This window comes from Pezoporus wallicus, unplaced genomic scaffold (assembly GCF_028554395.1).
Source record: "Pezoporus wallicus isolate ANWC-B61680 ecotype Strahan unplaced genomic scaffold, APGP_CSIRO_Pwel_v1 contig_8047, whole genome shotgun sequence".
NCBI classification, from domain to species: Eukaryota; Metazoa; Chordata; class Aves; order Psittaciformes; family Psittacidae; genus Pezoporus; species Pezoporus wallicus.
Window position 1 is genome coordinate 469,277 of NW_026639548.1, and position 17,379 is coordinate 486,655.

The following is a 17,379-nucleotide window of genomic DNA, read 5'->3' on the forward strand; positions in this document are numbered from 1 at the left end:
ACAGCGCATAGCCTGGACACAGAACACTTCAGGCTGTAAAGCCGAGTTCTAGTTTCCAGGCCATCTCCTTTTCAACAAACCAGCCCTTGCTAACTGCAGTTGTAACTGCAGCTTTGTCAAGGAATACAACGGTGAGATGTCCATGAACACTTTGAACACTTGTGTATGTCTATTGCTAAGAGGATGGTGTATGGTTTAAAAGAATGCAAATGTTGCTTCATGATTCAAAAAGCCCCCTTCATTGGATGAATTTCAGCTTCCATGATTATAGAGCTGGCAAGTTAATGGAGCCATTCGCCCTGTGTGGATAAGGATTTATTCATGCAATTCCCCTAAATGTTAATGGGAGTTGTGTAGCTGAATCCCAGCCTTGCCAAGCTGAAACCTACCCCTAACTCTCCAAGGAGAAGGGCGCTAATTGGATTGCTGAGTTTAAATCCTTCAGCTAGTCAGTCTGTGGAAAGGATTTAGCGCTGGCTCTGAAAGGCTTTACATAGCTTTGCAGTGCAGTGCAGGGGAAGATTTTTTTTTTTTACCCCTTTCTTTCTTGTGATTAATTGTGAAGGTCGAGGTGACAGGAGACATAATGAAATTCATAAATGCCAAAGGCCGTCCCTAGTCACATTCCTGGCTGTTGGTTTAAGTTAGAAACTGACAGAAGTGTGAACAAATCAAGGTTGTTCTGCTAGCCTTTCAGTTATGGGGAATAAAAAGTAACTGACAATGAGAAACCACTGGAGGTGGTTTAATGGGTATAAATTTTCAAGAACGAGTGACATTTTACACCGATTCAGATTTTTGGATACATAAATGCCTTACAGACTTTCCTGCCTATGGCAGGGGGTGTGAACTAGATGATGTTTGACGGTCTCTTCCAACCCCAACCATTCTGTGATCCTGTGCTCTATATTGTGCCCCCATGGCAGTCTGAGGGATTCCAGTCCTTTTTCACAAAAGAAGGTACTGGTACAAGTTATTTCAGCAACCTGCTAAAGACAAGCTGTTTTAAAGCCTGTAGCAGAACTCAAAGTGACTTGTTCTGTGTCTTCATTTGTGACTGGCTTTGCTGTGCATGTTACAGATTTTAAAAATCCATTTCCTCTCTGGAAAACTAAACTTGCAGCTTGAACAAGCAGCATAAGAATTAACCCAGGACTCTCACTTCAGCCTGGAAATAAATTCTACCACTTCTCCACATCCAGGTTTGAATTACAGTGTAAAGAATCCTTCACCAATCTTGTTTTCCTAGTCTCTGAAAGTGCAGAACACATCACGTTTGAGTATATATTGACCAGATACTGATGCGGTGATCTTTTGAGCCAGCTGCCAGTAGTCTCTCCCTGGGGTTTTTGTGGTTGGAGAAGGACACACAATGGACAGTTGCTGTATGATAGTCCAGCACTGCTAATGGCTTCAGTTTTTTCCAGCCAAAGATCCTGATGCGATGATCCCACCCCGCTGTTGCTACAATCTTCTTGTCTGGACGGATGGTGATATCGGATATGCCAGCGTTGACAAGGTTGTGTGTTTTGTAAACCTGTGTGAGAAAGTTAAGAGGTGAGCTCTAACTGTTTAAAACAGAAGAAAAAGGAACCTGTGGGGATTTTAGAAGGTAGAGTGACCAGCAATATACATGGCTATCACACAGGTAGCAGGGAGCTTTTCACCACATGACAGATGAAAAATTATAGACAGAGATGGAAAAGATCTCAATTTGATCCTATCTCCAGCAACATTCTCTAAAAATAATAGCATTGTGTGTATGTTTTTAGTTTATACTGCATTTGCAGGTATTTATATTCTGTCACAAGTGAAGCTTAGAGTCAAGGTTTGAAAACCAGACTACACAGCTTTGCTTTTCAAGCTACTTTTCCATGAGCTGCAATGTTCAGTGCTATGGCCAGATATTTTCCCTGCCTTTGCAGTGTTTCCCATGCTGAGCTGATGTTAAACTACCTGCTACTTGTTTCTACTACTGTGGCCCCTCACAAAACCACCAATAAGCTGTGGTAGCATTTACCACAGTCTTGAGAAAGGAATGCTTCCAGGAATTAGGTTACAGTGTCAGGAAATCTGTATTTCTAGTACTCCCTTCCCAAGAGACTTCTATTTACACCAAATTCCAAGAAGGGGATTATGACGAAGTTATTGATTTCAGTCTTGGAAGCCTTTTGTTACTGTTTAGGGACTACTGGGCCACAAGTTTCTGAGGGGCACAATTAAATTGGAAGGCCTTTAGCTTCTTTCAGGAGGCACAGGAGCTGCACAAGACTTAGCCTTTAGAAATAAAAGTTTCCACTTCACTAAGTTTCTCCTGAAGTTCAATGTAATACACTTCTGCTGTGACCACCTCGTGTAACTTGTATTAGTCAGCAGTCTGCTGCCGAAGCATGGGCAGTGTGGGCATGAGTGTGCGTGCACCCACGTGTGCGTCTGTGTTGAAACAGCCCAGCTTTCGTCCCAGTGTGGAAGACACCTTTGGAGCATATGGACCTTGAAGTGCTGTTATTTATAAGCACAACTGGAAATGACATGTTAATGCCACCATCTATTTCAGACTGAATCTGTAGCTATCTTGTACCAAAGCCTAATATAATTCAGTGCATGTTTTAATAAGCTGTGTGGTATTTGCTGTTTTTCTGAGGTGGGAAGGAATTGACAAGTATGTTTTACAGCTAAGTAGCTTTCCTTCTCAAAGGACAGTCCATGATGCATAGCTGGCACAGGGTTAAAAAGGATATATTCATTACAGATCATTTAAACTATAATGCTGATGAGCAGTACGAGGCTGTATTTGGGCCTTTTTGTGGGGCTGCTACTGCAAAACCTGTACTTTTTGCTGGTATGTATGCTCCCCCGTTAGGCTACTGCAGTGTGGCTTCAGCAGGATTGTTGTTGGCGTATGCATATTGGCAAGGGATGGATTTCTTACTCATATCACCAGCCTGGCACATGTAAATTGGGCCTTACTGTGTAACAGATTATTAGCTAATGGCTATAACCAATCCCGGGTGTGGTGCTTCCCATCATTACTGTCATTATGTGGGCAAGAGCCATACAGCAAAATCAGGGCGACTGGGAGAAATTGCATGTCATCAGCAAGCTACAGCTTGAAAGTGAAGCCTATAATGGTGATGCCTTTTGGCTATGGAACATAAGGGAACAGTGGGCATTTGTGCGTGATCTGCAAATACAAGAGGTGAGAGAGAAAAACAAAACAAAGCAGAACAACTTGCTCAAGGTATATGCAGCCAGATGAAATCCTAGTGCCAGGACTGGTGCCATCCAGTCACTTACGGGCAACTGCTGTAGTCAAATGCAAACCAACACAATTTCCTAACCAGAAAACCAGCTTGTAATTAAGAAAACAAAGAGGTAAAAACAGGTGATCTACTTTAAGCCAGTCATGACCAAGGATACTTGCAACTACTAGCAGATGCACTGAGGTATTTTGACATGCTGAGGCCAACAGAAACGCACCTCCTGTCCCCTCCTTAACACAGGCTAGCCAAGATTTTTCTTTTCCTTTTCTTTTTTAATCCTAAACTTCCCTCTCCTACACCCAAACGATGTCTTTAAGCCCTGTTCTTATAGGAAGAATAGCCAAGATAGCAGCAGCCTCAGCTTCAGCATTTGAAAGAAAAGCCTCAGCAACCTAACCACCAAAACTTGTACACTTACTTACATTGCTGCTTATAGTTTTTTCTTGTCATGTACAAAGGAGCTCCTGTGATTATCAGATTGCTCAGTTCTGCTTTGTTTATTCACCTGCAGAAGCTGTTTACCTCCTACATTATACCGCAAACATCATCACATAATTACACTATCTTGTCCAAATTAGAAGGCTCATAACCAATCCAGTCATTTGTTGACAGCGATGATTTCAGCAATTTTCTTGTAGAAGACAATACACCAAACTTTCCCCATAGCAATAAACTATGAAGTTACCTTCATCATCTATTCATTGACAAACTGGAACACTGCCATTTAAAACAGAGCTGAAGTACCATCATTGCATCATTATTTCTCCACCAGCAGATAGCTCTGCACCACAGTTACTTATTAAAACCTTTAGAATAAAAATAATGTGCCACTGAGTGGCTTTCCAACATCTACCATTACCTCAGGTACCTGGAATGTCAGGGAAAAAAATCCCCATCTGGTTTATATTATTAATGCAATAGTGGAAAAAAAACCTTAATCTATGTCCTTGACAATCTCTAGTGCTCGTATGAAAGATGCATTTTATTAGGGCATTCATATTCTGTGTGAAGCACAGAAACATCACTTACAGTTTATAATACTTGGCATTTAAATTTATTCTGAGAAAAGCTACTATCACAGAGTGTGATGTGCTGAAGATGTAACTAATCCGACATCTCCTGGGAATGTGAATACCCTGTGGAAAACAATACCTGGAATATTTCAGGTGAAAACTTGTTTATTTTCCCCATGAGTCACACCTGTAGCCCTGCATTATGGGTGACTCATAACTGAAATGTGCTGTGGAGAACAGTATTTTCTCTGAATTTAGGAAAAAGCTTTGGTATAATTACTATGAAGGAATATATTAACACCAGAGTATGTGAAGCTTTAAGAAGCCTGTCATGATGTCAGGTTTCTGACACCTTGGCTTTAGAAGACTAGTCTCAATACCAAATTTCTTACTGGGACTTACCTGCTCACCTTTCTTCTGCTTCCTTGAGCTAAGGACACCGGGTGCAGATGTGTGCCAGTAGTGACAGAAAGGCTGGGGCAGGGGGAAGGAAAACATGACAAAAAACCACCCCAAACCCATGACAATTGTGTCCCAGACTTGTTAAAACTCTATCACATTGGCTTAGAATACCTTTGCTACTTACTCGGTATCTAGTGTGCCTCTTTTACTACATGTTGTATTGCTTATTAACATTCAGACATTCTCCTAGTGAGTGCTGTGTCCTCCAAACTTCATCTCAGTTGGATGCATTTACATTACATGTACTGAGATTTTAATGCCCTACCACTCCATATATGCTCGTTTAGGCTGTGGTGAAGCCCAGCAGATTATACACCTTCACCACAGCCCCAGGGTGACAAGTCATCATTGGCTGCCCAAGCACTTGCTTTTCTTCCTGTAGCACCATTTGGAAACAGCATTAACTTGACACACTGCCTAAAAAATGTCCAAAAAAAAGCTTCAAGAGTAACTACTGTTCTTTCATGGATTGGTGTATCCAGCAGTTGTCCTCTCAAGGATGGTATGGGGCATACAGGGTACTCTGCATTGTATGTTCCAGGGACAACTGCCGCTTAAGAAAGGGTAAAGCACTCAGCAGTGGAGAGGCTATGCATGGGCCATTTTAATTTTCATGAGCACTAATTTTTATTTATGCACTTCATTTCCACACCTAGTTAAAACCTACTTAACCCCCTGGCACTGTTGGAACACTCACTGATGTTGTCTAGATTAAGCAACATTTATTCAGTAGCATAGACTAAACTGGTGATCGTGAGACCTCTAAACCAGCCATTCTAGGTATGCAGAGCTCAAACACACACTGATATATCCAATGGACTGATTGTCTCTGTCTCTAGCTGAGGGTCTGAAGGTGCCAAAGGATGCTGGCTGTTAAACCTCACAGTGCTAGCTGTGCTAGCCTACTCTTTTTGTTTGTGAAATATGTCATGGAATATTTCTGTCTTTCCCACATTGGAAATAAAGCTCTAACCATTCAAGCAGAACCTTGGAAAATCAATCCTTTGTTTCTCATTTTTGTAACTCATTTATAATGTTTAGGACATTCTGAGAGCTGAATACTACTAACGTGATAAATGAAGATACAGAGGCAATGGCTTGAGTAATGCTGGGCTTGTGTGCCTGTTGCAACTTTGGTAAAACCAGAAACATGTGAGACAGGGGTTTTTTGCCTTTTTTTTTAAATCCTCACCATCTTGTGCTAAGTCCAGTCACATAGCACAGACATTCTAACCAGTCTGTGATTAATTAGCTAGAGATCTGCAACAACTCTTCTTCATGACTAAATATTTTTTTAGTCTATCAAACTGTTAGTGCAAAGTGGGATAAATGACACTAGAGGGCCAATGATCCTGACCTGGAGGTTCTGTTGCTCATTGAGGCTCCAGATGCTAAGCACCTTTTCAGATGAGCCCGAGATCCCCTTGGCCTTCTCCGAGTCAAAGTCAAGGCTCATCACTGGCTCCTGATGGCAAGCAAGTTGGCTCAATGCTTTTCCCATTGACAAATTCCAAAGGACCACTGATCCATCTTCATAGCCAGCCAGAAGCAAAGGTTGTGAATCACTGCTGAGCTGATCAAGGGAAAAGTAAAATTGTTTGAAAAGTAAACAGTCTGTTAGGAAAATGACCATCCCCATTTCAGTCCAAACACCAAGAAAATAAATGGAAATGCTGACTGGTGAACAAGTGAAAAATTTACAAGCCTGAATGTCAAAGCTTCATAGTCCACCCGTTTACACAAAGTGTTACTAACTGCTGACGTGCACCTATTTTTATATCTACACATAAAGTCTATGTATATATATATACATATATATATGTATCTAACGTGGACATATATACACACACACACAGAGAAAACTTCTCTCTGCAAATCCAAACTGTTGACATCTACAGCACCTGAAGAAAGGCTGCCTGAAGTTTCCAGCAGCTTTCCTTCGTGGCCTGAACTTTCTGCTCCTTAAAAAAATTCCTAGAGCAAGTGAGTTACTATCAAGCTATACAAACCCGCATGGACACTGAAAGAAGTGCCATGCCCAAAGATTCCAGTTTCACACTGCCAAGTGTAGGGTTACACATAGGGATCAATTACCCAGTGCTTCAAGGTAAACACTGAGCCTCCCGTAAGGAATCTCTGGGTGAGTCACCAAGGGGTTAACAGGCGCCCGAGTCCCACTGTAACCAATTGAGAGCTATTTTGATTAATGATGTCACAGGCCAAGGGCCATGGCACCCTGGGCAGACACCTAATTTATTTAAGCCTCTGAAATAACTCAAAGAAGGGAACATTACTGGATTACATGTCACACTTAAGGAAAATATTCATCATTGCTCCAGCCAAAAGACTAATGACCCCGTAAGCAGTAACTGGGTATGTGAGTGAAGATGCAAATCCCTGATGCAAAGCAACTACAAAACAGGCATCTGCTCATGCCAGCTATTTCTTTGGTACGAGATGAAACACCAAAAACAAACACTGGGATTACAACCACCTCATGCAGGCACGTCTAAGAAATGTATCCAGGTTATTCAGCTCTTTCCAAACACTCTTAGATCCTTCAGGATATGTTTACTTCGTATTCAATTCAAAATTACGTGTAAGGACATTTATAAAGACTTGCCTTTCACTGGTATTGCATTACTGAATGAAGTTCTTCAAACCTGCTGGCTGTCAATGGCAGGATACCAGCCTGCAGTGGCCAAAGGCTCAATGCTTCTATTAATGGTCCAGACAATTCTTCCACTGGTTACTATTTGTTCTAGGGGTAGTTAAACTAACAAGAGATGGGTGGTCTGGGTAACAGGACTGCTGAGTAAAAGCCTCATGTTCTTTCCTCAGATTTATTCAGCCTTAAGAAGGGTTTAAATGAGGAATGGATCTCACTGTGTGGAGAAGAAAACTGCCTCTTAGAAGAAGGAAAAGCAAAGGGAAATCCCCTTTATCACCCTTCTGAACTGGGATCCTGCAGGAGCCTCATTCTTTGCTTTAAGATCCCTTTTCTTTTGAGAAGGCCGGGAACATGCTCTGGGTAGGAAGGCCCACAGAAAAGGTCTCCTGTAGTGCCCAGAACTGTGCATGATTCCTCTGTCAAATTTTTTATTTGCTAAAATAATAAAACATGAGAGCAATGAATGTATGTCAATACATATGAGTTAAACCATCAGGGTTAAAACTTGAACAGAGGAAGTTTAGATTGGATATAAGGAAGAAATTCTTTCCTGTAAGGCTGGTGAGGCACTGGAATGGGTTGCCCAGGGAGGTTGTGAATGCTCCATCCCTGGCAGTGTTGAAGACCAGGCTGGACAGAGCCTGGGGTGAGATGGTTTAGTGTGAGATGTCCCTGCCCATGGCAGGGGGGTTGGAACTGGATGATCTTAAGGTCCTTTCCAACCCTAACTATTCTATGATTCTATGATTTTGGGTGAAGAGTACCTGGGTTTTGAAGTGAAAAAAATAAATCTGAATGATAAAAACATTCCAGGTTTAATTTATATTCAGTAAAGGGTAAAACCTTCAAAGCAAAACAAAGTCATACCCCATCCACCCCCCCTTATTTGTACTGCTCTTCTATGAGCACAGGACTCCAGAGCCCTGGGGCTCTACAGCAGATAGAGCTTCCATTAGCCAACACCACAAGATATGGGTGGGCAGGGTCAGCTCCTCTGCTTTACTCAGCACCAGACAGCAGATTTTCATAGGTGCTCATAACCCTCATTAAGACAAGAGTGAGTGCTCAGTGTTATGGGAAAAGCAAAGCAAAACCTTTTGTTGTTGTTGGTTTTTTTGGTGCTGTGGGTATCTTAGCTTAGATTTGAAACCCAGTAACTTGCAACTTAAATCTAAGATTGGCCTATTTTGAAAGCAAAGTATTGTTTTCTATGAACTGAAGGTTGCTACTTCTTCCCAAGTTTTCCTAACTGTATGAAGTGTAGTATTTTGATAAGTACATGTACTTGAACTTAAACAATAAAGGCCATTGCAAGATGAGGGAACCTCTCAAGCTGATGCCTGGATTCATCAGGCAGTGCTTTCACAACAGCCTGTTTATTTCAGTTCCTAATAACGGACACTTCTGGTGAAAAGTCTTCTCCATTCATGTTCTGTTTCAGTGGAAAAATGAAAATATAAATCATTGTTCCTCCTAAGCAGAACACTTTGTTGTTGCATTTGGATACCTGTCAAGGAAGGAAGAAGAGGTGACGTGCTGTCAGCTCAACAGCAATAATTGCTGTAGTTTATATAAAGTAATAACTCTGCATTTCCAGTTTCTACATGTATTATTCCTGTTGCATTTTTTTTTTGCACCGTTACGCAACATGATGCCTTCCCCAAGGAGCGCAAAAAATATAAGGGAAGCCTATTCTTACTCCTGCAAATCCTGCTCCACCCAGTTAGTAATAGCAGGAAGGTGTGAAGCTGAAGGCACAACATATTTAGGAATACGAATGTTCACAAGGCAAAAACCTGTTGTACAAACATACAATTAAGGACAGACTTTGTAAAATAAGGGGGAAAAGCTTCAAAACAACAAAATAAACAGCCACAGGCTTTTTAACTGCTTAGGTTAAGCTGGTGAGGCTTAATCTACAAGCCTAACCTAAGCCACAATTTCCTTCTGCTCTATAGTAACGTTTCTAAGTCATTGTGCTGCTGGTAAGCTGTGGTTTCCCTGGTACATGGATCTTTGTTTACTGGCATGCAGAACAATATGATACATGGCCATAGCCCGCAGACTCTTGCTGGACAACAACCACAAGCATACTTCCTTCAGACCATTATGTGGCTCTCTCCGTGTCAGCTTCTGTTTCAACTTGTTAATTTACTGTGCCATAAGCAACATCAAATAATCTCTTAGGCAACACGTTGCCCATAGGCGATGGGCTGGGGAGAGCTCATCTCCCGGGTATGCCTATATTGCCCAATACAGTAATGCACAAAGGAATCCTGGATGGCCTCTAAACAGGAAGGGCTTCAGCTGGGTTAGCTCGTGTTCCTCTGCTTTTATGGTTACAGGGTTACTCAGTGTGCCGCTTCCAGTGAAACCACAGAACAGAATGCAGAGCATCACTCTGGTACACCACAAGCAATTATTTGCCCTTAAGAGTATTCTCCTCCCACACACTTTTAAACCGAGTTGCACTCATTTGTAAAAGAGCATGCCCTGCTGTGAGACTGTGAGGGATTATCTACCCTGGCCTGCTGCAGTCTAGGAAGCTGCGGTGACTTTCCCAAGCTAGAATTTGCATGGAATAATTTACCTCTTCCCAGTTCCCTGCTTTATCCCCATTGGCAACAAAATTAAAACCTACATAAAATTAAGACTCTGCACCTGCTCCGCTTCCTAGAGGAATAGCAATATTAGTGCATGTAGAAAACATGGCAAGAGAGAGAACTTCTTATAAAGGCAACAAAATTTTCAACACTGATCATTTCCTCAGTTATCTTCACCTTATTAAAAAATGTCCAGGAGACAGAAAGCCCCATTCATTTCACTGAGCACTGAACACTGATTGCATTTTTAGGAGAAACTTTCTGTTTAATAAAAGCCTAATCAGTCTATTTCATTTTCTTTCCCAGTTTTTAATTACAGCATTACAGGGACTTGAACTGTGGCCTCTCCTAGTTTTGTCTGAATTCCTCCTGACTTCAGTCACGCCAGGACCTTGAGTGAGGACACCAAGGCCTCAAATTCACAACTGATTGATAACTTTTTCAACTGAAACCAGTATAAATGTTCAGACGAACCTGCAGGAACAACATACCTGATATCAGCTCGGATGGCAGTGCACTCCTGTAACAGTATGTGGTTGGGACTCAGCCAACTGATTAAACTGGGAATCAGCTTTGCCACCAATTCTCCTGCGATTTAGAGCCAATCACCTAAGCTCCTTCCTCCCTCTACTGCCACCTTTTTGTATTACGTGGCTTTCATTGCAGGCACCCCATAAACATGATGGGCTGATTCTCTTACAAATACGTTTAGGGTTTTATTTTTTTCCACTAACTGCTTTTATTTACCTTTTGTCTAAAGTCAAAGCTACCATAAATATTGTTCCTATTGTATGCCTGGAATAGAAATGTTCATAGAGTGCTTCCTTGTCCTGAGGGCATTGAAGTGAATGTAACCTGCCATTAAAATCAGTGTTTTTAAGTAACCCAATCATTTCTCATCGTTCTTAATGCAGTGAGAAACCATATCAAACAACTAGTTTTGGTAAGTCACTCATTTTCCTCTTGATTGATGCAAAAACCGTATCTATCCTAAGGATACAAAGGTTTTCCTGAGCATTTGCAAATCTTCCATTAAAGCTTGGAAAGCTCTGAAAGTTACATTAAGGATGTTCACAAATCTTTCCCCCCTTTAATAGTATAATTACTTGATTGGTTTGATAATAAATCAAAATCCAAGTGAAGAAAGATTCATGTGCTTCATATAAAATGAATCACAGGGAAAACATTTCACAATTAGCAGGCACTCTTGCCTTACCTGCCATAACTTCAGACACATGGGCATGCCCAGCTTGGCACCCACCTCTGGCTTCAAGGTACAGACTGACGTCTTGGATGGCAGCTCCAAAACCTGAACCTGACATCAGGAAAACAAGAGTATTTGGTCCAGCTCCAGGTCAAAATTCTGCTGTTAAAAACACAAGTCTTTTAAGGTGATTAAGGTTAGTATTAAGCTCTTCCAGTAAAAACTGTCTGGAGGAAACAGGAATGCATGTTAAGTTGGAACTGTAGGGGAATCTACAGCTATCTAAATACAGTCATTGTTTTAGGAAAGACCAGACAAAACTGCTGGAATGAACACATCCTCTTCTTTCCCCCTTCTAGTTAATTTGTGTTAGTGTGCTTTCTGTACAGTAGATGATATTGTGCATACAGTAGATGATATTGCAGACTGCTTCATCTGAAAACACTCCCCCAATTCCTTTCCCTTGCCCTTTTTTCCATCTCTGTGGCTAATTATTTGTTATGTTTGCTCGTGGACACTTGCACTGTCTCCTCTGTTCTGTCATGGTAACACAGAGCTTGCATGGGCACTATGGATATATCAAAGGTGGATTTTTTATTTACTAGCTGACTGTGCTAACAAATGTAAACCAGAATTTGCTGATGCAGGCTGGAGCAGGGATGGCACACCCGTATGTTCAACGCAACACTGTCTGACCCTGCTTTGAATAGGGGGTCAGACAATGTTGTGTTAAACACCTGCTCTCTGTCTACTCAGCAGCTTCCACTGTTACTTGCACTGATGGTAATGAATTATGGATCATCTTTTTTCTTTTTTTAGCATTGGGCATGTCTTTCTCCTGCCAAGGAAGTAGCTCATTTCCACCCCAGGACGACGGCAGGCAAGATCAGGGGAGCCTGCCTTTGCAATTTGGCACGGGAAGGTTTCGAGTCTCTTGATTGACACAGCACTGTCTCACTATGGGCTGATTCTCCAGCCTCGAACTATGGAGAAATAGAAGTTCTTAGGTATCAAAAGCTTGCTGCCAGGAGCATTGCTGTTTCTCACAAGCATACTGAATCACTAAGGTGATCTTTTATTTTAGTTAAATAAACAATGGTCTGCATTATCTCATAAAATTAAAGGACTTAAAACATTCTATAAACGCAGCACCAGCAGCCATTCTGGGCTATTTCAGAATGTGCAAAAGCCCAACAGTGCTGTTGGACAGCCCCAGTCACGCGAATTTCCTTAAGCATCTGAGATGAGGTATTAGACAAATATGGCTCCTCTGGGAGCCATCAGTCAGGACCACGGCAGCTGCAATGGCTTTCCAATCCCATACCTTTATTTCAAAGCTTGCCAGAACATCTTCCTATTTCTAGGGGTTGTCAGCTAGCCTGCCAAAAGCCAGCTGCACTCTAGGAGTGCAAGTCGATAAACACAATATACACTTCCTAAGGCCACTTAGCGATGGGGCAGGAAACTATCCTCCAGATTTGAGGAATGGAGGCTGCAGCGAAGATGTAGACCAAAACTATGAACAGACCAAAGTTTATTCATCTGGGAATTCTGGTTCTTCGGAGCTACACTCTTAACAAAAGATGCTTTTCTCTTGGCAACTTTCTTGCTATCAACATAATGACCAAGTTAGCTATTGCAGGAAATGGGCTATAAATATGGTGTCCTGCTCTCATCTTACATCTTTCATCACTGGCCCTCCAAAGGGCATTGCCTCGAAGACAACACTGAAACTGTAACTTTTACATAATAAGGAAGGATAAGTGTTCTCTGATAAACACAATTCTGTGGGTTAAAAGAAAAAAATCCCATCTCCTTCACTTTACCTTGATTAGAAATGGACAAACTGTTATAAGGGCTTCAGCTGGGCTTGCGAAGGACAAAGAAAAGCACAAAGATGAGAAAAGCTTTCTGCAGAAGGCCAGCAGGCATGAGCTGCCTGTGTTAGATTGACAGTTCCAGAGACTGTCTGCATTAGAGGCAACTGAGCCTTAGAAATAAATACTATTTCATATATTTTGACAACTGTAACCTAAAACTTGAAGTTCTGTGTTTATATTGGTTTTGCTTAATAGGAGAAAGATTTGCCTTTGCCTGAGGTTAATAGTGTTCCTGGGTGGCTAAAACTGGCCACAAGGAAACACACCCTTTTTCTTTTTCACATTAATAAAGCTTTTAACATGTTTCTGGCAAAGTGGCAAGAAAAGTGCATGTAACTCATAATTGGTGATTTAAATGCAATCATGAACAAATAAATGCCTGTTCAGATCTCATTATTTATGGACTGAACCTGCTTTAAGACAAAATTACTCTTTTTTTGGGCACCAGCCAAGCATAAACACTTATTAAGTCTTAATTTTAATCATAAGCTGCAAATGTACTGTGTCTCACACAGTGCTGCCTATTTGGAAGCACTATATATTATAGGAGCTTATGTGAATGTCTTGAAACCCGACACAGTTCTAATGCAAAGGTTCATACACGGAGTGGAACTCTTACCTCAGGAGACAGCAAATCATTATCAGTTTGCAGGGTCCAAGGACAGAAATGAAAATAAAACAGAGATGAGTTGTAAGAGACTTTGGGGTGAACGCCTGCTCTTTGGATCAGGTGGTTATTCAGTTGTTCATTACCAGAATGTGTGTGTTTGTACTCTCTGCCTGACACAAAACCTTCTCTGGCTGACACAAGAACGCACTTGTCAGGTTGTTTTTTCAACTGAGGTATTACTGAGCACTGCTGTAAAATGGAGAGAGGCCTTTGTTTGATCAGAACAAGGTACGGGAATGGTTGTATTTACTGGTAGAGTGGTTGTATCTACAGGCTTGGTCAGTTCTGTAAAAGGCAGAACATTCTGGCGGTTAGCCAACAAAGTACTTAAATATGTGCTTAACTTCTGAATAATAAAAATTCACTTTTTCTTACAATACAGGCACCATTCCCACTTATTACTTCATCTATAAAATATGCAACTTTCAGTTTCAAGATACGTATCCCATAGTCCAGAAAAGCATCTGACCTTGCAATTAGCAACAATATTTCTTTTCATATTTATACCACTTTTTATTTTTTCATATTTTTGGTATTTTGATGTCAAGTATTTGAAATAATTAATTTTTGTGTGATGTCCTCAAATAGTCCTTCAAAGAAAACAAAAATATGATTTCTCCAAAGCAGAAGAGGAAACTGACAACAAAGCTGTCAGTCAGTGATTCTGTGATAATGGGTTTTAGTCGTGGACTTACCCAGTAGGAACTGAAAGGGACCCTACAATTATCTCATACTGAGCAAACCTCTGGCTGCTAATAGTGATTCAACTATTTCCAGCCAAAGTACCAGTTAAAGAATTAGCCTGGGGTGAAAGACCACGCATTGCATTACAAATCACCTACACCTCCCCTCCTCTCACCAAACACGACTTTCAGCTTCAGATGGAGGATGAGTACCTCCACCTGATGACAGACTTTCTGACCATTAGTTCCCACAAGGACTCTTGTTCCCCTTCAACAGTATTGAGCAGCACCAGAAGAGTTTTAAAAACTCCTGCACATGAAAGATCATCAGCAGCTGCAAATACTTACATGTTAGACAATCCTGGGGTGGTATCCTTGTTATCAGAGCTTGAGTTATAGAATTCAGTCATCTTTCTGGCAGGTAAAATTAGTGACTAGGACCCCCAAAGGCTCCTTGCTCTGCCCTCTCTTGAGCAGAGAACTTGAGAATAGTGAAGTTTCCCCTTCTCAACTATCTCCTTTCAAAACCAAAAGCAATCTCTCGGAAAAAAAGGTACTTCCTACCTCCTCCAGGGCTTTGGCTGCCATGGCCATTAGCCAGCGTCCCTGTGCCACCATTAACAAAGAGCATCTGCAGAATCCCACATTCTCCGTAAAGACAGAATCCATCACTGCAGTCCGTCCTTCTTCCAAATCCCACAAGCAGATCCTCTGGTCACGACCCTGACTGTTACAGTAAAACAAGTTATCCATGAGCAGCAGGTCTGAGAAAGCCTGGCTCCTGCAGGCTAGTATCTCAAAGTAGGGTCTTTAACATGCAGCGAAGGAGTGAGCTTTGTACAGCTTCTGTGGGGTACTGACAGGGTCTTCCATGAAACATCTGGGAATCACCGAGACAACCACCCTTCTGCTGGCTGCACAACTGACCAGCAGGTTCAGAAGTTCCTGGGAGGAGGAAGGGTCTGAGGGGGAGTCAGGTACCCTGCAGTCACAGCTAGCCACGTTTCCTTGTAAAAAGGAACCTGATCAAACACAGTTATGCTGTTTATATGTGTGTATGTATTTCTGAAGTTTCATGACTATTTGAGCATATTCATCATAAATGGTAAAGTGTAAGTATTTTTATTAGAGCTAATCTAAAGGAAACAAAAATATCCAGAGAGTAACACATTCAACACTTTCACCCTAGCAATGAAGTAGAAATGTCAGGTATGTTGACATCTGAAAGACAAATAGCCAGACAACAAAGACCGCGTCAAAGATAAATAAAAGGCTACAGTTACACAACGGTCAACCTCCCACAGCCACAGGGAGGGCACAGAAGGCTTACAACTCTGTGTGTGTGGTGACACAAGAGAGGTACTGCTGGCGCAGTGAGTAGCAGGAATTAAACAATGAAACACCGTGGTTAAAATATTCAAAACCAGAGAACCAGCATCTGCATCACTGCCTCGCCACAGCAGCTCACAGACTCCTCTGCACACCTCTGTCCCACCCAAAAGTCTGTGTGCTGCTCCCAGACAGTAAAAGCAGACAAAGGGCACAGCATTAATTGCTACAGATTTACATGATCCCACTGCCCCTGAAACAAAGCTTCCAGTCCACAACCTATAGTGGCACAGGATACGTGTCCTTATATTATCACCTGGGACAAGGAGTCATGAAAAATCCCTTACCCATTTCTTGTTTTAATTAGCAGTATCACCTTGTGGAAGTATGAAACCAAAACAGAGGTAGATGCAAATCTACAGACTGTTGAGACGACTTCAACAACAATACAGAAACTACCACCTGCTGTTCAGCTGATTGACAGACTGTCCAAATATCTATAGCACTGGGCATACAAACAATGGGGTACTGCAAGGAACTGTTGTGATTCAGCTTTTGAACAGAAAAAGTACAGACAACTGCTGTCCTAAAATTGCACTGCTATGTGAACTGTTATACAGCAAAAATAGAGGTATGGAAAAACTCTATAATTATACAAACAGTGCTCATTCACTATGATTTTATGGGGGAGAGAGAGTGTTGATAATTGTACTTAAGCAGATAACAAATATAAATGCTAATGAGTTCCACTGTATATTATAAGAGATGTCGTCTCCAGATAAACATGTCAGAACACCTCCTAGTCATACAGACACTTTGGCATCTATTCTAGATCACCTGTCTAATCCAAAGTACACAGATCTTCTCCTTCCCTTGCTAAACAAGAACAGAAGATATTTTGCAACAAAGCAAAGGCATACAACTCAGCATTCTTGCTCATTTTCAGTCTTCCATTCTCCATCTCTGATTCTTCTCTTCCTTACCTTTTCTCCCTCTCCCCTCTATTTATAACCTCTGTATATAAATTTTGATCTTCCCTGAGAACCAGTTGTGAAGCACCTGTCAACTTCAAATCCAATTGTATTTCCTTTACCCAGAGACCTCACCTGATCCCAGAGCAGTAATAAAGCCACTATGGACCCCAATTGTCATGATGTCATCACGTATACATCATAAAGAAATTAATCACATCATTTTTTCCACTTTTTGTTCTACAGTTTTCCTTGTATTTTTGTACTTTTCTACATTTCCTTAAGCACTGGAGAGACTTCCACTGACTCCACAAATAAAAGATTCCTTTTTTTCCCCCTTTCCACCCCACCACTTCAATCACATACAGCACAGAGACGAGTATTTTCACCAGGTTTTGTCTGCTTTGCTTTGCTAACCTGAGGAGCCTGTTTTTACCGCCCATTGTCTCCACACAGTAGACAGATTTTCTCCCATGGCCATCCAGCGCCGTGTCCACTCTGTGTGTTTTCAGGTTCCAGACATGGATAAGCCCATTCTCAGACCTGGCAGTAAGAACAGATGCTTTCAGTGAGGCCTCTGTCTGATAAGACAGTCTGATACTTTTGATATTTTTTTCCTAAAGCTGAAGC

The 17,379-nt window shown here is 41.5% G+C and overlaps 1 protein-coding gene across 6 annotated transcripts in view; it reads right to left on the reverse strand.

Annotated features, from left to right (window-relative positions):
* Positions 1 to 724: 724 nt before the first annotated feature.
* Positions 725 to 17,379, reverse strand: part of GNB1L (G protein subunit beta 1 like) — a 61,257-nt gene continuing 44,602 nt past the window's right edge. For 5 of the 6 annotated variants that reach the window (XM_057415005.1, XM_057415003.1, XM_057415008.1 and 2 more), the window contains 5 exons: positions 17,167 to 17,292; positions 15,014 to 15,176; positions 11,229 to 11,327; positions 6,096 to 6,311; positions 725 to 1,537 (listed from right to left, as the gene is read on the reverse strand). In XM_057415005.1, the coding sequence (XP_057270988.1) occupies positions 1,271 to 1,537; positions 6,096 to 6,311; positions 11,229 to 11,327; positions 15,014 to 15,176; positions 17,167 to 17,292 (871 nt within the window). In that variant the 3' untranslated portion in view covers positions 725 to 1,270. The remainder of the gene's footprint in view (positions 1,538 to 6,095; positions 6,312 to 11,228; positions 11,328 to 15,013; positions 15,177 to 17,166; positions 17,293 to 17,379) is intronic. The other variant, XM_057415007.1, reaches the window with a different exon arrangement.